The sequence below is a fragment of the Colobus angolensis genome, unplaced genomic scaffold (genome assembly GCF_000951035.1).
Source record: "Colobus angolensis palliatus isolate OR3802 unplaced genomic scaffold, Cang.pa_1.0 Scaffold7, whole genome shotgun sequence".
Lineage (NCBI taxonomy): Eukaryota > Metazoa > Chordata > Mammalia > Primates > Cercopithecidae > Colobus > Colobus angolensis.
This window is the reverse complement of record NW_012120709.1, coordinates 20,438,268-20,458,732: the sequence shown is the minus strand read 5'-3', so window position 1 is coordinate 20,458,732 and position 20,465 is coordinate 20,438,268. Positions and strand designations below refer to the sequence as shown.

The 20,465-nt window shown below is 49.5% G+C and overlaps 1 protein-coding gene across 3 annotated transcripts; it reads right to left on the bottom strand.

The window, feature by feature from the left end:
• Nucleotides 1-4,458: 4,458 nt before the first annotated feature.
• On the bottom strand, nt 4,459-19,685 carry HTR3A (5-hydroxytryptamine (serotonin) receptor 3A, ionotropic). 3 transcript variants are annotated; one of them, XM_011926778.1, is made up of 9 exons: nt 19,368-19,685; nt 16,823-16,989; nt 15,462-15,506; nt 13,429-13,538; nt 11,497-11,666; nt 8,613-8,773; nt 8,060-8,270; nt 7,742-7,963; nt 4,459-5,311 (listed from the first exon to the last, which is right to left on the bottom strand). In XM_011926778.1, the coding sequence occupies exons 1-9, from the start codon at nt 19,432-19,434 to the stop codon at nt 5,013-5,015; spliced, it is 1,452 nt and encodes a 483-aa protein (XP_011782168.1). In that variant the 5' UTR covers nt 19,435-19,685; the 3' UTR covers nt 4,459-5,012. The 3 variants fall into 3 exon arrangements, with proteins under 3 accessions (XP_011782168.1, XP_011782170.1, XP_011782167.1); XM_011926780.1 differs by lacking the exon at nt 19,368-19,685 and adding an exon at nt 17,184-17,259; XM_011926777.1 differs by having other exon boundaries at nt 7,742-8,270.
• Nucleotides 19,686-20,465: the final 780 nt, after the last annotated feature.

The following is a 20,465-nucleotide window of genomic DNA, read 5'->3' as shown; positions in this document are numbered from 1 at the left end:
GATTCAGAATGAGATGTGAGCCCTCCGTATGCCGCTAGCCGTCTCCCCACCACAGCCTCCTGATTTCCCTGGACTTTTGCCCCATATTGGGAGCACGATCCTCACCATGCCTATGAGCCAGGTACTAATATGATTCCCATTTTACAAGTGAGAAGATTGAAGTACAGGGCAGCTAAGTGCTTGTCCAGGGTTTCAGAGCTAGCCTGTGTTGGGGCCAGATTTCAAGTTTTGTATCTTCCTGTCCACATGGCACTCTTTCGCTGTCCTCAATAAATATGTTTCAAAAAAGGAATAGGAGTGGTCAGGCTTTGGGTGTGCCAGCTCTGGGAGCCCTCCCAACTGGAACTCTGATAGAAAATCGAGGCAGATCTTCTCTTCTTCCTGATCTGCCCCTTCCCAACCTCAAGAGATAAAGGTCTCTTTTTAAAGGCTTCTAGGAAATGAGATTCCAATCCTTCCCTTTCCACTCCCAATCTAATTCATGTTAGTAATAGCATTATCAGAAAGTTCTTCCTACAGTCTAAACTCCATGCCTCCAGATAGAAGAAAGAGAATACAGATCAAGCTTCTATTTCAGAGAGGGATATTCTTGGTCTCTAAAACCAGGGTTTAATTCTCTAACCACGACAGTCAGGGCTGGCCAATCACAGGCCTCAGTGGGATAGCTTAAATTATAGAGGACCAAGTTAGAAAAAAGAAAAAAAAAATACCCAACTTCCAGAGCTGATACTGCAGCTGATAATTAATTATCTGCTGTTTGTATGCACTGGTAGGGCTCCCCCAACCTCTCACTGATCAGGGTGCACAGTGTGGCCTGGGAAGAAGACCAGTGAGTTGGCGTCAGGTCAAGACAATTGTGTGGGGACCATCCAGAACCTTCTCGACTTCATCCTCCCCCCTCCCCCCTTCCACTTCCCTCCAATCAAGGGAGGAGCTGCCCTCTCTCACTCACCTCCCCTCCCCAAACATTTGGGAGGGAGGAAAGAGAGGGAGTGATTAGCACGGGGCATTGTCCCCAGATAATGGGCCCCAGCTGCTGCATGAAAGAAGAGACAAAGCGCCTGGCGGCTCCACACGCATTATCCCCTCGTTAAATCTCTGTTATTAGATTAGATTCAAAATGTATTGATTCAGAAGCTGGGGGGAGGTGGGGGAGGGAAGAGGATCTGGCTGGTGAATGCTGAACTGCACCTCTCTGCAAGCTCTTCCTCCCCCTCCTTCACCCAACCAGGCAACTTTTCTGCCTCAGGTCTTCTGAAAGGAATCTCCCCTATGCCTATATCCTGGCCTCTGAGTGCAGCCACTCTGCCTGAGCTATTCGGAAAACCACTGAGTGTCCACTCCTGGGAGGTGCCCTTGAGATCCTGGAGGCCAGGTTGCCAATGTCCAGAGGAAAGGCAGCCTGCTTTCCAGGATGGCAGGAGACAGTCTCCATGGCTTTGAAGCAGCGCCAGTCGCAAACTCACAGAAGGATTCAGGTTGGGCACTTTCAGCACCTTTGATGGAATATTTTTAGTAGAAATGACATCACTGAGAAATGGGGTAAATGGGAAAAGGAAATGAGAACTGGGAGTACTTGTAGGTGAATAGAGAAGGCTGCAGAAGAGAAGTGGTGATGGGCAAGAGAATTGGCAAGCTTCCCGGAAGCACTTAGAAAGACATGAGTGTTTCTGGTCTCCTTTCTGCTAGGACAGAATGAGAGGCAACTGGCTAAAGTGTCAAGAGGAGAGGAGGAAGCAGCTTCCAGGAGGTATAACAGGTGGGAGGGAAATTCTGGGTGTTCTCAAACCCTTGATGGAGCAAAGGTCTCCTTGGGAGAAGACCAAGATCGGTACTGATGATCAGGAGTTAGCTCACTGGGGGGGTTCTCTGGCCCTGGGCCTCAGTTTCTCATACCTGGGCAGCACAGCCCACATGCCAGATCGATGAGCTGATTGGATGTAGCTACTGGAGCAGAAGATGTTACATGCGGCAGCTCATTCTCGAGGTGGTTAATTGGCTGCCTTGATGCTGGGCTCTGTCACCCCATTGATTGTGGGTGAAGGGTGGGGAGAGGACGATGGAGAATCAATAGGATGATTAGTGTCTTACTAGCTCTCTGGTTGGACACTTTGCCAATAGCCACCCATTTACTGACCAGTGATGCATTGACAGTGCCAGAATGTTCACCTTCCTATTCCTCTGGCCTGAGACACGAGAATCACCAAACAGCATGGCTGGTCCAAGCAAGTCCTAGTGGAATGGGGCAGCTTTTGGTTCTAAGACCAGGCTCCAACAGATGGGCGCCAGGAGGCATCCCAAGAAAGAAGTGATGAGCACTCCCCACCTTTAGCCCAATCTCTGCTCAGCAGGAGACAACAATTGTGAGGGCCAATCCCCAGCCTCACAATCTTTTGCTTTTTGCTGGGAGACCCTAATCTCTATCCATCAACAAAGCAAAAATAAATATAAAATTTCTAATGAATCCCTGATAACTAGAATCAAAACACATATGTCTGGAGTGGAAGTATCAGATGAAACTTCAATGCTAGTTCATCTTAGGAGCAACCAGCCAGTTAGACAGTATTCTATGAGTTCTTTCTGCATGCCGAAGAATCTGGGGTGAGAAGCTGAGAGAAGCTAAACTAGACAAGCCCCCTTCCTCAGCCTCTGTGCTCTTTTAGACATGAAGCTCCCAAGGTCCCATGAAAAGTTTTGCCCAATGGTTTATGAACTAGAATTACAGAGTTTGGGGTCAGTGGAATATATAATTTCAGGTTTCCCATACTGAGTCCCTTATAATTGGGTGATCTGGACCAACTGAGGAGGCAGTGAAAATGTTAGAAGAACTCATTCCAGAAAGTCCTTTTGAGTCCTCTCCCTTTAGTCCGGCAGCATTGAATCCCTCTCCACCATGTCTTCCTCAGAGTGACAGGCAGCCCAAGATAGGGAGAGGGACAAGGCTGGAATGAGACTGAGACAACCAAGGAAAGCCTTGTCCATACATTGCAGACACTAAGATAGGTCGCCCTTGGTGAGGTCTCACCTTCTTTTTCTCTAACTGCTTGTTAGGTTGATGAAGCGATGGGGTTGGGTGTTCCTCAGCATGTCTTAAATTCTGGTGTCTGGGAGAGGGAACTAGGATATGAGAAATATGATCAAAGACCATTCTGCTGACTCTATGTCCTCCTGGCCCTGCTTTCTGGTGGATGTGCCAGGGACTGACTGCTGACAATTCCCAAAGGAGATAAGAAATCCAAGCCGAGTGCAGTGACTCATGCCTGTAATCCCAGCACTTTGGGAGGCCGAGGCAGGCAGATCACAAGGTCAAGAGATCGAGACCATCCAGGCCAACATGGTGAAACCCTGTCTCTACTGAAAATACAAAAATTAGCTGGATGTGGTGGCACATGCCTGTAATCCTGGTTACTTGGGAGGCTGAGGCAGGAGAATCGCTTGAACCTGGGAGGTGGAGGTTGCAGTGAGCTGAGATCACGCCACTGCACTCCAGCTTGGCCACAGAGTGAGACTCCATCTCAAAAAAAAAAAAAGAAAAAAGAAAAAAGAAAAGAAAAGAAAAGAAAAGAAAGGAAGAAATCTAAACCTTGGCTTTCTTGGTGTTTCCCAAACACCAAACCAGCTGGTGCTGGCCGTGGTGCTGAAGATCTCGTCTTTGTTCCGTTGCAGCATCCACTTGCAGGGAAAGAGCTTGCTCCCACCTTCACTAAGAGATCATGAGCCCGGGTAACAGGGTTGTGTGGACCCTTCCAACATCTTTCCAAGGGGTTGCAAAGCCGAGATTCCCCCACTCTTCTATCCATTGCTAAGTGTTCATGGTCCTGAGCCTCATACCTTAAATCCCACCTCCTAGTGTTTCTTCTTCATAATAGCTACTTAAAGTATAAAGAGTAACTTACATAACTGCAAACCCACCATCTAATTTAAATGTAAAAACCAGTATGACTGAGAATCCCTGTATACCCCTACTTAGTCTCATCCTTCACTCCTTTTCCAGATCACTAATATTATGAAGTTGGTGTTTATCCTTCCTGTGCAAATGCTTTTCAACCTATTTGTCATCTCCCAGTTTCCTAGGCCTGGAGGCACCAATCTCTCTCTCTCTCTCCTTTTTTTTTTTTTTGATAGAGTCTAGCTCTGTCACCTAGGATGGAGTGCAGTGGTACGATCTCGGCTCACCGCAACCTCCGCCTCCCAGCTTCAAACGATTCTCCTGCCTCAGCCTCCTGATTAGCTGGGATCACAGGCATGCACCACCATGCCTGGCTAATTTTTGTATTTTTGCTTTTCTTTTGGTATACGAGAGGTTTCACTATGTTGGCCAGGCTGGTCTCAAACTCCTGACCTCCAGTGATCCCCCTGTCTTGACCTCCCAAAGTGTTGGGATTGACTAACTGTAAATCTCTTCTTCTAACCATCCAACCTCTTCCCAAAGCTGCTGACAAATGGTTAAGAAGAGAATTTAGGGATTCACTGCATTTTATTCTTCCCACTCCCATCATCTGATAGGGGATGGATGTTCAGGGAAGCAGCCACAAGTGAGGTGAAGAAAGAGACACTAGGGGTTACAGAAGCCTAGTACAGCGTTATCAGGCCTGTGTAGTAGAGTTGGTTTTGCCTTCAACCTAAAAGCAAAGTTGTGAGAGAGGAGCAGAATTCCGAAGTCCCTTATTCAGGGGAGGGTCAATGGGGAAAAGGCTTGATATATACACAAATGGAGTGGACTTAGGAGTGCCTGAGTTTCTCCTGATCTAAGAGAGCATGTTTTAAAGCCATGGTGAGCTGCTGGGGGTGGGGCAAGAGTGTAAGGGCCTTGAATACCCAGTTTTTGGTGGAAGGGTTCAGACCTTGGCTTGGGATTGCTGAGATGAATTGGCATTGGAAACAGGGCATGGGACTTTGTCTGTGTCTTGAAAACGTCCCTGGCATTCCCTGGGTCCTGAGGGGCCTAAACAGAAATCCTTTGCCCTCACCTAACCAGGCCTGTACCGCTTCCTCCACTGGGCTGTGCCCACTCAAGCGTACTGCCAGATGGACCAGAGCATAACCAGGGTGATGCCGTAGGCCAGCACCGCCAGCAGGTAAATGTGGAACAGCAGCTTGTCCATCACGGAGCCCACGCGCAGCCAGTCTCGGGCCACCTCTCGGATCTCATCCCGCTTCTCCAGGAAGTGCCGAATGGAGGACAACTCCTGCAGCAGCCCACACACCGCCAGCGAGGCCTCCCGAGGTGGTGGGGGAGGGCTACACCTGCCCCTCGGGCTCTTCTCCAAGTCCTGGGGTCCTCCCATGTGGTTGCAGTGGTTTCTCATGGCTGGAAGAAGAGCAGAGCATTGGCAGGAGAGGGAGACCTCGGGTGGTGACCTGAACATGGTCCCTTATGCTTCTATAGCCTGCACGTTTTTGCTGGGAATAACATTTTTTTTCCTCACTCTGTTGCCCAGGCTGGGGGGTAGTGGTGCCATCTAGGCTCCCTGCAACCTCCGCTTCCCGAGTTCAAGCAATTCTGCCTCAACCTCCCGAGTAACTGGGATTACAGGCACATACCACTACACCTGGCTAATTTTTTTTTTTTTTTTTTCCAGTAGAAATGGGATTTCACCGTGTTGGCTAGGCTGGTCTTGAACTCTTGACCTCAAGTGATCTACCTACTTTGGCCTCCCATGGTGCTGGGATTACAGGTATGAGCCACCGTGGCTGGCCAGGAACAACTTCAGACATTAAAAAGTATAAAGAGTAACTTACATAACTGCAAACCCACCATCCAATTTAAATTGAAAAACCAGTATGACTGAGGATCCTAGGATCTCTGGGTACCTGAGTACCCAGACTCAGACTCACGACTGAGTACCTCTCCTTATGCACATCCTCCACCCTTCTTCCAGATCATTAATATCATGAAGCATCCTTCCTATACATTGCTTTTCAACCTATGGGCTTTCCTCAGCAATTGGATATCCATTATTTCATTTGAGCCTCACAATACTCTCACAAGAGAGGCAGAGGAGGTGTGATTATTATTCCTTTTTTTTTTTTTTTTCGGAGACCAAGTCTCACTCTCTCGCCCAGGCTAGAGTGCAGTGATACAATCTCGGCTCACTGCAACCTCCGCCTCCCCAGTTCAAGCGATTCTCCTGCCTCAGCCTCCTGAGTAGCTGGGATTACAGGCGTGCATCACCACACCCAGCTAATTTTTGTAATTTTAGTAGAGACGGGGTTTCCCCCATGTTGGTCAGGCTGGTCTTGAACTCCACTCCCCTCAGCCTCCCAAAGTGCTGGGATTACAGGTGTGAGCCACTGTGCCTGGCCAACTATTCCCACCATATAAGAAATGGTGAAGCTGAGAGAGGTTAGGTGACTAGCGTGTGATCACATACTTGGAGGATCATTTAATGGCGAGACCACCAAGGCTCAGGTGTCTGGACTCCCAATCTACTGCTATTTCTGCTCCATTTTGTTGCCTCAGAGGGGCAGGAGGATGGAGGGTACTGCTCTCATGTCCCTGACTGCAGGTCCTGGACCAGGAAATGCACCTACAGAAGTGGGTTCCTTCACCAAGGTAAATTAGTCACTAGGCTGGCAGACTCGTTCACTAGCTCTTGATGAGATGGCCTTAGATGAGCCAAAAATCTCATGTAAAAGGCCTGGCCCTAGCCAGGAGGAAGGACAAAGAGGAGTGGAGTGGAGAGGAGTGGTTAGAAAGAAAAGCTTAGAGTTAGATGGGCCTGGGTTCTACCAATTCCTGACTCTGTGATTTAGGACAAGCAAATTCTCTATAGCTCTGCTTCCCTTATTTGAAAAATGAGAATGAGAATCCTCTTGGGTTGTCATGAGTATTACATGTGATCAGGTAGACGAAGTGCTTTGCACATGCCTGGCACAAAATGTTCAGTGAATAAACCAACCAACTAACCACCACCACCAACAACAAATGGTAGCTATAACAATTCCTCAGTATGTATGAACTCCACATTTAATGTCTCTCTGCCTCATAGGTGTTTGAAATTCTAAAGAAGCTGATATTTGGGCTGTGTATTTGTTGTTTTTAGTTTTTATTTTGGAGACAGAGTCTTACTCTGTCTCCAAGTGGGATGCAGTAATGCAAACACAGCTCCCTGCAGCATCAACCTCCTGGGCTCAAGTGATCCACTTCAGCCTCCTGAAGTAGCTAGGACCACAGGAGTGTACACCACCATGCCCAGCCAGCTTAAAAAAAAAAAATCAGTAGAGATGAGGTCTCACTATGTTGGCCAGGCTGGTCTTGAACTCTCGGGCTCAAGTGATCCTCCCACCTCAGCCTCCCAAAGTGCTGGTATTGTAGGCATGAGCCACCATGCCCTGTTTTGGGCTGTTTAGAATAAGAGTTTTAGAAATCCCAGTGGCAGTATTTAACTGTCTGAGGCAGGGAGACCAATAATTGCCTAAGGAGCATCCATTTGACTTCCCCCATGGGTCCTTCCTAGAGAGAGGCCATTCTCAGCCCAGAGGTCTCAGCTCCTGACATGCTGAGCCTCTGGGATTCCTACCCTCTCTGTCAATACCCAAGGTGATGAGAGGTTGTGTAAGTGAAGAAAGGGCCTGGACTGACACCTTTAGCTGAAGTCTGCCCCTCCCAGTAAGGCAGGGCATGGGATACCATGTGCAGTACAGCACCTCCTTGGCAGGCCACACCCTCCAGAGACTTTCCACGACATCCAAGCCAGAAGCGGCCCCTCTGTGTGGACTCTTCCTTTCTGTTTCTCACCTGAGCAGTCATCAGTCTTGGTGGCTTGGGAGGTAGCTGGAGGCCTCTGGGAAGTCGACTGCTCCCGCAGACAAAGTAGCCAGGCGATTCTCTCTAGAACCAGGTGACGCAGCCAGGCAGGCACGGGCTGCTGCAGGTCTTGCTTGTGCACCAGCCGCACAATGAAGATGGTCTCAGCCAAACTTATCACCAGCAGAGCCATGCACACCACAAAGTAGACACCTGTGCAGTCCAGGGCAGAGGCGAGAGACACATACAGGAGGTGGGAGGGGGTGGGTTTCTCACCAGACTGAGCTCTGCTGCCAGGAGAGACCTTACCAATGAGAGGAGTGCCGATGGCAGTGGCCGGCAGCGTGTCAGAAACGATGATCAGGAAGACCGAGTAGCCCAGGAGGAGTGTGATCTTGAAGGAGACCCTCTCACCACTGTTGGGGGGCAGGTAGAAGCCCACGATGTCCATGACCATGAGGAAGATGCTGGGCAGCAGCAGGCTGACCACATAGAAGAGGGGCCGCCGGCGGATGACCACCTGGGATGGGGAGAGGAGCTTGTGGGAAGCCTGGGGCACACAGGCTCTGCTCCCAGGAACCACCCTATAAGCTCAGACTCCTTGTTTTATGGGGCTTCCAGCCTGGATTACTCAGAGAAGAAAACAGACAGACCCCCATACCCTGTCTCTCAATCCAGGCTTATGGCTGTTTAGAATGAGTAAGGGACATTCACGGAGTTTCCCCATCTACTTCACTGAAGTTCCAGGTGTGTGCAACCTGGAGTTGGACAAAGGCACAAAAGTTCTTCCCAGCATGCCTCCTTAAGTCTACCTGGGTGTGAAGCTTTATTCACCATTTTACCCACATTCACTCCCACTCACATAGAACTTCATTTCTGCATAGCAGTGACTGCTTTCCATGCTGAACTCCTGAAAGTCGGGCAGCACCCCCAGCAACTCCCATTCTCCCTGGTTCATGAAGACACTCTTGTCGAATTTCACCTTTTCTGGCAAGCGCCACAAAGAGATGTTGATGTCCTGGACTGAGAGAGAATAAAGCAAGCCAGCTTTGGAATCTAGTGCCCAGAGCCTGCCGGACCCTGTGATGATGGGACACAGGTGGGCAGCAACCAAGGGGAGCTGATATCCGATGGCCCAACCTCAGCCTCAGCACGTCACCTTCCGCCTCGCTGTCCTCAGCTATAAAATAAGGTACTCATCATACCTCTCTCACAGGGCCACACTGAGGGCAGATGAAGTCTTAAATGAAAACACACGGTGCAAAGAACCATACAAACCATTCATTAGAAAATGCTTTCTCTCTTTCACACACACACACACACACAAACACACACGCACACCCCTTCCAAACAGCTTTCTAGGTTTCCCTGTTAGAATTACCCATTGCAAAAATGAACAGAAGTCAACATTCTTCACCTTTGCCTTGATGGAACTGCCTGTCTTTAAAAGTGAATTAAGACAATAAGCAAAATCCTCACTTATAGATTGCAACGCCACTTCTCAACATCTGCAGCAGAGACATATGCACTGGGAAAGACAGGAGTATCCATTGCAGAAAAACATTGGAAAATACTGAAATATCCATCAATCATAAAAATGCTTAATAAGCTAGGATGCAACCAAAATCATTAGATGTTTGCATTGGTGGTAGTGGTGAGCACAGCTGCCTTCCAAAATCCTGAGCTATTTTATAGCAGCTAAAATTTTTGAGGATGACCTAAATATGCATGAACTTTGTCCAAGACCTATTGTTGAGTAAAAAGAATCAAGTAGTAGTATATAATAATATATATATTGATATATTTATCTAAAATACAAACTCATAAAGCAATTTCCATGTACTTTCCATAGATGTGTATGTGTGTATGTAAATGTGTAGAGAAGGATTTGGAAAAATACACTGTTCTAGATGAAGTTTCTACTGATACAAGTGGTTAACTCTTGTTGGTGAAGTTTGGGATTGAGGGTAGAAGTCAAAGGAGATGTTAGTCTTATCTGTAGTTCCGGTTTTGGTCAAGGCAGTCACGCATCACTGTCATAACTTAAGTTTAAGGTAATGAATACATCAAAACAGAAGTGGGGAATGCCTTTTTTTTTCTTCTTTTTTTTGAAACAGAGTCTTACTCTGTCACCTGGGCTGGAGTGCAGTGGTGCAACCTCGGCTCACTGCAACCTCTGCCCTCTGAGTTCAAGTGATTCTCCTGCTTCAGCCTCCCAAGTAGCTGGGATGACAGGCGCCTGCCACTGTGCCTGGCTAATTTTTTGTATTTTTCGTAGAGACGGGGTTTCACCATCTTGGCCAGGATGGTCTCGATCTCCTGACCTCGTGATTCACCCACCTCGGCCTCCCAAAGTGCTGGGATTACAGGCCTGAGCCACCGCGCCCGGCCTGGGGGATGCCCTCTTGCAGCAGAGTGGTGTACACTTCACCAGCCCTCCAGCAAGCCCTTAGCTACCATTCATCTGCTGGGTAACATTTGCTGAGAATCTTCCCCTGTGCCAGGCCCTGTGCTGGGGATCTAAAGGTAGGCAAGAAATCATGTCCCTGCCCTTTCCAAGTTTTTTTACTTTTTATTTTTATAGGGTCTCATCATGTTGCTCAGACTGGCCTCAAACTCCTGGGCTGAAGCAATCCTCCTGCCTTGGTCTCCCAAAGTGCTGAGCCTACATTTGTGAACCACTGCATCTGCCCCTTTCTAAGTTTATATCTAGGAGAGAAGTACACATTGAACAAGTACTTACAAGGGTGACAGAGGTGGGGAGAAGACCAGGATGCCATAAATTGGGCAACAGGGATGGACTAGTCTAGGGGATGAGAGGGGAAACTGAGAAGCTGAAACTTATGCTGCCATCAGAAGGGTGAGTAGAGGGGTTGGCCAGGCTAGGTGTGGTTGGGGGGATTAGGTGTGGGGCAGGATGGGAGAGGGAGGAAAGGGCCAGGTAGCATCGGAGAGGAAACAGCATGTGATAAAGGGAAAGAATATGAGAGCTGGGGCTAGAAAGGAAGGCAATTGGGAGGGAGCAGAGTTCAGGGGAGCAGATGAGCCTGGAGCAGCGGGCTGTGGCAGAATCAGCTCAAGAGGGTGCAATGTGTTCCAAGGTACCTGGGCTCCCATTGAGGGGTTTTGAGTGACATGGTCAGACTGCATTTTACTAAAATCTCACTGGCTTCTGTGAGAATCACGAATTAAGGGGGACATGAATGCATGGGGAACCGGGTAGGAGGCTAAAGCAGAAACCTAGGCAGGAGACGAGGGTGGCTTGCATGGGGATGAAGGGAAATAAATGGATCTGAGAGATGCTTAGTGCCAGATTCTGTTGGAGATATTGGAAAAAATTGTCCCTTACTGAGCATCTTGCAGTCAGTTCACACTCTCATTGAATACTGCTATATTAATGTAAAATACAAACTCATAAAACAATTTCCATGTACTTTCCATAGATGTGAATGTGTGTGTATATATGCACACATGCATGTGTGAATGTAAATGTGTAGAGAAGGATCTGGAAAAATATACTGGGCTATATGAAATTTCTACTGATAAAAGGGGTCAACTCTTACTGTTGGAGCAGCAAGAGCAGCAGATTCACCTCATGTAGAGGATGAGGAAGCAGAGGCCCAGAGGGTTAATCAGTGGTGAGTAGGCTGGATACGTGAGAAGGCACCCTGGGGGGCACTCCTTGCTCAGGTGTCCCTGGGGTCTCCCAACCTCCACCCCTGCCCCGGCGAAGCCCACATACTCACTGGTGTGCAGCCAGCTGGTGAAGGTCAGCGAGCAGTTCTGGACATCGAAGGGAAAGTTGTAGATGTCGAGGCTACAGGCAGTCACCACCTGGAGGGGCTTGTAGTTCTGAACTTCGCCTTGATGCCGAATATACACGTACGGGATATTTGGAGACTTCCCCACATCCACACTGGCCAGGGAAAAGCGGTCAGTTCGGGAGCTCAAGAGGCAGGGCAAACCCTGGGGGCCTGAAGGTCTTGGAACAACTGGGTAGGGAATCAAATTCGGGGAGGGTATAGGCAGCCGGACAACCTGGATGTTTTGTCTGGCCTCGGTTTTTCCAGCCTTCCTATCTTAGGCTTCCTGACCTGCTGTTGTCAAGGCTACTTATCAAGCAGTAATGGGCATTTCTCCTTTATTCCCCTGGCTCCTGGCCACACAAGGCAGGGAGGAAAACCCATGGGCCCAAAAGCCATGGACAGTAGGGAGCGTGCCCAGTGGCCCCAACCCGTCACTGCCCCGGGCTGGGCAAAGCTTGGCTCCCAGGGAGCTTGGTGAAAGCAGGATCTTGTGCTCCATCCTGACTCTGGCTTCTCTTTGCTTTCACCGCTAGAAGTCCTTTGAAATGAAAATAATCATCTCTGGATGAAAAGGAGCTAAAGAAATGGATATGAATTCGGGAAAGCCAGAAAAGCCCACAAGACTCATTCCACTCTCTTAGCTGATCTCAAAGTGGTAGGCCCTCTTGAGTGACCACTGTGGCATGGAGTGGGCTGAGCCCAGGGTGCTAAGCCCTCAGCCTTCTCTGAGTTCAGGCTGAGGAATGAGAAGTCAAGAGTAAGGCCACTTCATTGTTGAAACTGGAGCTCCAGCAGAAACTAGGATTTCCCAGAACCCTCCAGCCTGAGCTATGCAGGGGATGGGGTGTGGTCAAGGTCAACTGCCTCCCTTGAAAAAATGTCAGTGGCACCCCCTGGAGTTGGATAATGCTGTGGGTCACCTTCCCTTTTCCCTCTGTCTCCCCAGTCGTCTTCCCTGCCCTTGAATTCTGAAACCCAGTTAGTGGGCCCTGAATGAACCTGCAGGATGGGGAGAAGGAATGTTGGCTGGGGCCAAATGGGACCGTGTTTGGCTGCCAGAAATAAAGCCTGGTGGGACCCACTTCGTATTGGAGAAGCAATCTGTGGCCTGTCAGGTACATGTGTGACTTGGGAGGTCTAAGTGTGTCCCTCAGGTCCAAATCTCCTTTGGGGGCCAGAAGCAGCAGCCACTATCAGTGCTCCATTTATTTTTTTTGAGATGGTCTCACTCTATCACCCAGGCTGGAGTGCAATGGTGTGATCTCGGCTCACCACAACCTCCACCTCCCAGGTTCAAGCGATTCTCTTGCCTCAGTCTCCCTAGTAGCTGGGATTACAGGTGCTCACCACCACGCTCAGTTAATTTTTGTATTTTTAGTAGAGATGGGGTTTCACCATGTTGGCCAGGCTAGTCTTGAACTCCTGACCTCAGGTGATCTGCCCGCCACAGCCTCCCAAAGTGCTGGGATTACAGGCGTGAGCCACTGAGCCCAGCCAAGTGCTCCATTTTTTTTTTTTTTTTTTTTTTGAGAAACATTTACTGTCTCCTTTAGAAGTGCAGCTGTCCCGTTAGGTGATTATAACTCAGTGTGAATTCATTCACTGGCTTCTTTCCCCGTGGCAGGGGCCTTTGGACTACGAAGTATGGAATTTCAACAATAAGCACAGAAAAGAAGGAGTTTTCAAAAAGAAAAGAACAGAAAAAGGTGGGGGAAGAAGACAAAGGGAATTTTGCTCACATCAGCTTTATCTATAGTTTGCGATTCCTGATGGGACATCTCAAATGCAACAATGACAATCTTCTCTCTCTGTCCCCGGGCTTCTCCAGCCCCTAAGCCTCCCAGCCACCCCACAACTGGTAACGGTACTCACAACTCATTGATGAGAATGTCTGGGACCCAGATGCTGTCCGTGGGGATGGACAACTTGGTGATGTTGTCAAAGTCCTCAGGGTTCCACTGGAGAAACTCATCAGTCCAGTACTAGGGGAGGAACAGAGATGGTCACGGGCAGCCCCCTCCATCTCCAGTGAGGGTCGCCTGCAACTCAGGCAGGCTTCACCCTCAGTGCCCAGGCAACAGGTGGGCATCTTCTTGGAAGAAGCAGGTTTCAGTGGCATCCAAATCCCTCAGCAGTAACTGAGAGTCCCCCCACCTCTTCATTCACACTCTGCCTCCACACATAACTCAGCTAGATGCAGCCTTGCTCCAGGAAGGAAGTCAGTCATTTCGAATGCTGTGAGTTCCCCCTCTGCCAGCTGAGAATCTTAGACAAATGACTTCTTGGATCTTTGTCTCAGCATATTTATATGGAGATAATAACATCTACTTCACAGGGTGGAGATGGCTGTTGTTAAGTTTTGATTAGTGTATTCTCCATTTTCATGCCAGGATGGCCAGTCTAAAATGTAAATTTGATCATGTCACTCTCTTGCTTAAAATCCTTCAGGGGTGCCCCATTGCCTTTAGGGTAAAGTTAAACTTCACAGCCAACACAGGCTGATATAATCTGACCTCCGCTATCTCTCTAGCCTCATGTTTTGGCCATGCCTCTCTGTGACTTCTACACTGCAGCCATATGTAATGAAACACTGCTGGAACCTCTCTGCATACCCTGCTCCCTCTCCCCTATCTTCTTTACCAAGGTTCATTTTCCTCATCCTTCTGGACTTAGCCAAGGCATCTGTCTGCTGTCTTCTCCAGGACATTCTCCATGACCCCCATACCCTACGCTGGTTGACATGTGTCTCCTCTGTGCTCCCATGGTTAGCACCTTGTCCTTGCTATGTTGGAGTGGCTGTCTTGTTGCATTTCAGTTGTCAGTACCTGTATCTCGTCTTTGAGCTCATGGTGGGCAGGGCCTTGATCTAGTTTGTGTCTCTAATTCCAGTCTCTTAGCATAGTCGCTGGTATATGTAGACTGCCATTCCCTCACTGCTGATGCAAGCAACTGGGGCAGACAAGTGGCCCTAGAGCTCCAGAGGTGGGAGCTTGGCTGGATGTCCTGGAAAAGGAGCTCCAGTCTGCCTGTGCTTATTCGGGTCCATTTCCTTTGTGCGCTGCAGTAAGGGATCCCTCTGTGAGGCAGGGACGGAGCAGTATCCCAGGGATCAGCATTCTAGCTTCTTCCTCCACCCCATGCCCTGTCCCATGCCTGGTGGTGGTGATGGATGTGCCATAAGCTGTGGGGAGGGATAACAGAGACCCACTTATGCCAGGTATGTCCCCAGAGCCTCTTGGGCGTGACCTCTGTCAGCTGTCCTCATGCTCCTGCCTCCGTGTGTTCAGCCACTTTAGTTTCCCCTCTGCTCTGACTTCTCCCCAATAGCCCCAGGGGCTTCCAGAGCAGGACTCTTGGATAGTGACCTCCACTCTTTTCCTACCCCACCCCAGCTCGAAGCCAGAATTCCTGCCAAGCCTCAGACACATCCACACACCATGGGCTGACCCAGGCCCATCAGAAGCTAAAAGAGTGGGGAAATGGCCGAGGATGTGAGGACTAAGTGGCTGGAACGAACCATCCTGTTTCAATCACCCAATTTGGTTGCTGTCCAATTTGGCTGAATAAAAGGAAGAATGGTCTAGCAAATAGTGCTGGCTGAGAGTGAAGTGGCTGCCTTGTGAGTTCCCTTCAACAGAGGCTGAACAAGCCATAGTTTGGGGTGCTTTGAAGAACTTCAGAAGCCAGAGGAGATTTGGAGGGTTTCTCCTCCACTATCTTTAAGCCTCCTTCCACTCTCAGACCTGAGATGAGGAGATTCCACACTCCTGGATCTCAGGCTGAGGGTGCCTCTGAGCCTCTTCCCTCACCTTCCGTCACCAAGGTTACTGAAACTCCTGACTCCTTCCCAGGAGGATGGGTCCCTATCCCAAGAAACGGGGGCAGGGAGGGGCGGGTCTGCTCACCTGCCGGTACCAGATATAGGTGGTCAGCACCTGATTCTTCTCATCCTGTGAAAGGAAAGGGAGCTTGAACAAGTAACCCTGTGGACTGGAGGGCCACCCCGCACACGCCAGCCCCTAAAGGAGAGGCTTCCTTCTGCCCTTATTGCTTTGGGAAGTAAAAGTGAAGAGCAGGGGCTGGGGTGGGGAAAGTAGACAGACTGGAGCTCCCTGGCCAGACAGGAAAAGTTAGTCATTCACTAGGGCACACTCGGAAAGAAGCAACAATGATTGATTGATTGATTGATTGATTTTGAGACAGAGTCTTGCTTGTTCTGTTGCCCAGGCTGGAGTGCAGTGGCATAATCTCAGCTCATTGCAACCTCCACCTCCCAGGTTCCAGCGATTCTCATACCTCAGCTTCCCAAGTAGCTGGTACTACAGGTGCGTGCCACCACACCTGACTAATTTTTGCATTTTTTAGTAGAGATGCAGTCGTTATGTTGGCCAGACTGGTCTTGAACTCCCGGCCTCAAGTGGTCTGCCCACCTCAACCTCCCAAAGTGCTGGGATTACAGGCATGAGCCACCATGCTCTGCCAACAATGATTCATGTTTCAACTTCAAATATACATATAATGCCAGGAGCAGTGTCTTACGTCTGTAACCCCAGCAATTTGGGAGGTTTAGGCAGGCCGATGGCTTGAGGCCAGGTGTTCGAGACCTGGCTGGCCAACATGGCAAAACACTGTTTCTACTAAAAATACAAAAATTAGTCAGGCGGGTTGACTGATTTTAGTAGAGTAATTTTAGTAGACTAAAATTAGTAGAGACTGTGAAGTTAGGTCCTGCCTACGTGACCCCAACACAGAGCCACTGCATCTCACAACTGCCTTCTTGTTTATCTCTGCACAATGTCTGCCTACCTCTTCTGAGCAGTGCACCCCACCCTACTGTGATAGTTGATGAAGGAATTGATGAATAATTGATCTGTTGGCTGATTCTTCAACAATCATTTAGTGACACCTGCCAGGTGCCAGGGATGTTTGTAAGGCACTGAGGGCATAGAGATGCATGGGACAGTCTTAATCCTCATACAGCTGACATAGAGAGATGGTTAGCATTATGCAGTGTATGAAGAACCACATGTGGGAAGTGACTTCCTCACTGTACGGGTGAGGGAGCAGCAGCCACAGGGTGAGCCCAGGTTTCTGGTTTGGACAGCTGTGCAGATGGTGCTGCAATCCATCCTGAGCTGTGGTGCCAGACCGTAGGTCCTATGGGTTCTCAAAGGCCTACCAAGCTGCATAGGGGGTGACTTGTCTCACATGGCCTTCTCCCACCCCCAAAAGGTCTGCCTGTGTGCAGTTTGGGGTTGAGCCTCACCACGTTGAGGATAGCATAGACAATGACGTCAATGGATACAGTGGTTGGCTTCCTCCAGTCCCTTACGGGGCGCACGCCCTTCCTGTAGTTGGTCAGAAGGTAATCCGACAGCCTCAGCAGAGCAGGTCTGGTGGTGTTTCGGCCCTGAAGGCCACCGCTCCTCCTGGCTGGGAAGGAAAACAGTTCAAAGTAGACACCAGCTCCCCCAAGTCTTCCCTTTGCCCTGGTTTGTAAGCTTTTAAAAGAGATGTATCCCCACCATCCCCACCTCACAAAATTCTAAAATATCCCCACAGACTGATATTCTCACCACTAGAGCATTTTGTCTGCAGAGATTGCTACCGTAATTCAAATGGATTACCTTGTAGAAAGGACCTATGCATTCATTGACAGGAAGCAGAGACCTGGCTTAGAAGAGCAGGTGGCACGAGACAGCTGAGGTTCAAAGCAGGCTGAGGGCTAAAAAAGGTGGAGAGTAGGTGGCCCATGGGGCCTAAGCAAGGGCCTCCGGGGAGCAACAGGGAAGCTGGCTGTCAGGGTGTGACACTAAAAGCAAGAGGGTTGCAAGAAAGCATGACTCCAAGTGCACAATTTCTAAGCCCAAGGGTCTGCATCAGAGTTTTCCTCAGCTGAGGTCAAACCTCAGCATCTGCACACATCATCTACTGTTTGAGTCTGAAACTGGTAAAGAAAGAAGGAAGTGTGGGCATCTGGTGAAAACTGACATTCCCTCTACATCCTGCAAAGCCACCTCAAGAGGATCCTCGCACCCTGCCCCAGGCACACACAAGCTATGGGCAGAGGGCTGGCCCAGTCCACCTCCTAGGGTTGCTGTATGGGCAAACTTGATGGGCTTAGAAAGGCGGTTGGGGCGAGGTGTGGAGGGAGTGAGAAGAAATCAAATGACTTCCCAGGCAGGTGGCCTATGGGAACAAACCAGTAATGAGACAGCCCAGCTCCTGGGCCCTGGTCCTGTTCTATGAAGCTTTCATGTGCAGCTCAGTTTTCACACTGGAAGCAGTAGGAGCACTTCCAGAAGGGTGGCCTGACATACAAAAGTGAAAATTCATGGGACGGTGAAAGGAGTACAACCTAGAGGGCAGCAAAGGGGAGCAGAGGGGAAATGGAGCTGGCAGGCTAGCCAGCGTCTTTCACTAACCAGGTGCCAGCAGGCCTGGCTTTTGCTAAACAAGACTGCGTCTTCTCCCATCTTGTGTGCAACCTGGCAACAAATCAGTCCTGCGGATTCCCCACCCTTTCACCCACTTTTCCCTGATAAGCTGCTGGCTTCCTTCAGAAGGACAGAGAAGAGCAAAGAGAGAGAACATACACACACACACACACACACACACACACACACACACACTATTTTTTTTAAGTGTCTCCTGTGGAATAACATTAATGTACATATTCTTCATTTAACTTTAGAACAGTCCACCAGAGTGGCTATTTGCAGACAAGGATCCCCAAGCCCCAGAAAGGTGAACACCGTGCCCTGCAAGTGGAGGAACTGAGATTCAAATGCAGACCCGTGTGCGTCTTCACTACACCAGCAACAACCTGGGTCCTGTTGACTGGGATCCTGACCAGCTTGGAGAGCCCTGAACTCATCCCAGCAGGCCCAGGGCAAAGGACCATTGCTGGGAGGGACAGAGTTTCTTCTCAGTCAGGGAAGCCCCCGACCACAGTCATCACTTACAGCTTGCGTTTTCTTAACCTACGGAGCATCCCCAAATGACCGCTCCCGGGAGGAAGGACATCTTGCCCAGAGCCCTTTACGTCTGTCCAACCCCTGGACGGCCTCCTTCTAATTGTGCCCCAGTGTGCTCCACCCCAGCTCTGTAGGGAGAGAAGCCTCCCAGAGGGGAATGAACATGGTCTGCAGCAAAAGGAAGCAGGCCCCTTTGTGGCTAAAACACCCTACCTTCAAGGGAGTCAGGAAAGGACGGGCGTAGGGAATGTAGAGAGAAATTGGGTGTCACTGGAGTTTAGTCCTGGAAAGGAACCTGGGGAAACCTCAGACCCAGAGAATGAACTTATGCAACAAAACCAGTGAAGCTGAGGAAAGATGACTAGACTAGTTCTGGTCCCCACTCTGCTGCTAACAAACTGTGTGACCTTGAATGAATTACCCACCCCCTACTCCTGGGCCACAGCGTTCCCATTTATAACAGGCAGGGGTGGACCAAATGAGTTCTAAGGTCCCTTGCAGCTTTCATTCAAAGAGTTTAGGGAAGGGGCAGAGAGGAGAGGAGCCCCCTCCTGGTGCCTGTCTTTTTATTGCTGATACGCCAGGCTACTTCTCTGCTCCCCTCTTTGCAAACTCCGCTCTTGCCCTGCCCTGGAACGCAACATTCTCCACTCTCTCTAGCTTGATCACCATGCTTCAAATGCTGTCATGCTCACAGGTGGTAAGACAGCTGACCTTCCTGCAGCCACCCCGTTCCCCACCCTCGTCTCCACAGCCCTCCAAGGATGGAAGCATCCCCCGCCGCACCTCAGCAGATGGTCAGCCAAGTCCTGCTGCTTCCCAAAGTCCACTTACCTTCTCCCTGTGCCAGGAGCATGGGGAGGAGCAAGGCAAGCAGCGCCTGCTGGACCCACAGCAGCATAGCGAGCTTCTCACGCGTAGGAGTGCCTCCGAGTGCTCAGGGCGAGGCCCACCAAGGGCCAGCTTGCCTGCCCCCTGCCAACCTCATGTCCCAGCCAGCCTGCCTCTCGCGGCCACTGCTCACACCTTCTGAGGCTGCAGCCTCACACTCCCCGGGCCACCAAGGTTGGAGAGCCGCCAGGTTTTCCTGCAATCAGTCCTTCAGCTGGATCATGTTTCAGGCGGGAGGAAAGGGGAGGGGATGGCTGAGAGGGGAGCCCGCCCTAGCTGATGTCATGCTGTGGGAGCTCAGTCCACCCATTCAGCCAGGGGGCTTGGTCATGTTTCCCCAAGGAGTAACTTAGGTGGGGACAGGGGCTGCAGAAGCCCCTGAGACAAGGGTGCAGCCTGACCCCCGGGAGGTGAACCAGGCTGTCGCTTTCATTGATGTCCCTTGGCAAGCATGTTTCTGTGGCACTGGACTGGGGCAGGATAGGGTGAGTCAGGCAGGAGCAGGTGGGCCATTCTCTTACTCCCCAGAGTAACATAACCAAGTAGGTGACCGGGCACCTCTGCAGTTACAGGAAGGGTAACTGGGGTCACCACAGGTCTGCCCTTTTGCCCTCATCTAATTAGTCATACTTAAATAGTAAAATACATATTAACAAATAATAAATATACAATAAAAATAAACTTTTACTATATATATTTATTTTATGCATTCTTACTGTACATAATAAATGCATGTAGTAAAAATAATAATAATACGTGCACTTCGTAGAAAAATATAAAGAAAAATTAAAATCATCTGTAAACTTACGACCCAGAGACAACCACTCTTAACATTTTGGCGTATATTCTTCCATAATTTCCTTCTGCAATGTGTATACAACGAAGTAAATATCACACACATATAATTTTGTATCCTCCTCTTTTTTTGCTTGATATCATTTCATAAGCATTTCTTTTCTTTCCTTTCCTTTTTTTTTTTTTTTTTTTTTGAGACACAGTCTCACTCTGTCACCCAGGCTAGAGTGCAGTGGCTTGATCACT

What these genes read in the sequence shown, in the direction of transcription:
- HTR3A (XM_011926777.1), bottom strand. Translation starts at nt 19,434, where the DNA reads ATGCTGCTGTGGGTCCAGCAGGCGCTGCTTGCCTTGCTCCTCCCCATG. An exon ending in GCTCCTGGCACAGGGAGAAG is followed by an intron (nt 16,990 to 19,367) that starts GTAAGTGGACTT and finishes TTTCCTTCCCAG; the next exon opens with CCAGGAGGAGCGGTGGCCTT. An exon ending in CCTATATCTGGTACCGGCAG is followed by an intron (nt 13,539 to 15,461) that starts GTGAGCAGACCC and finishes TTCCTCCCCTAG; the next exon opens with TACTGGACTGATGAGTTTCT.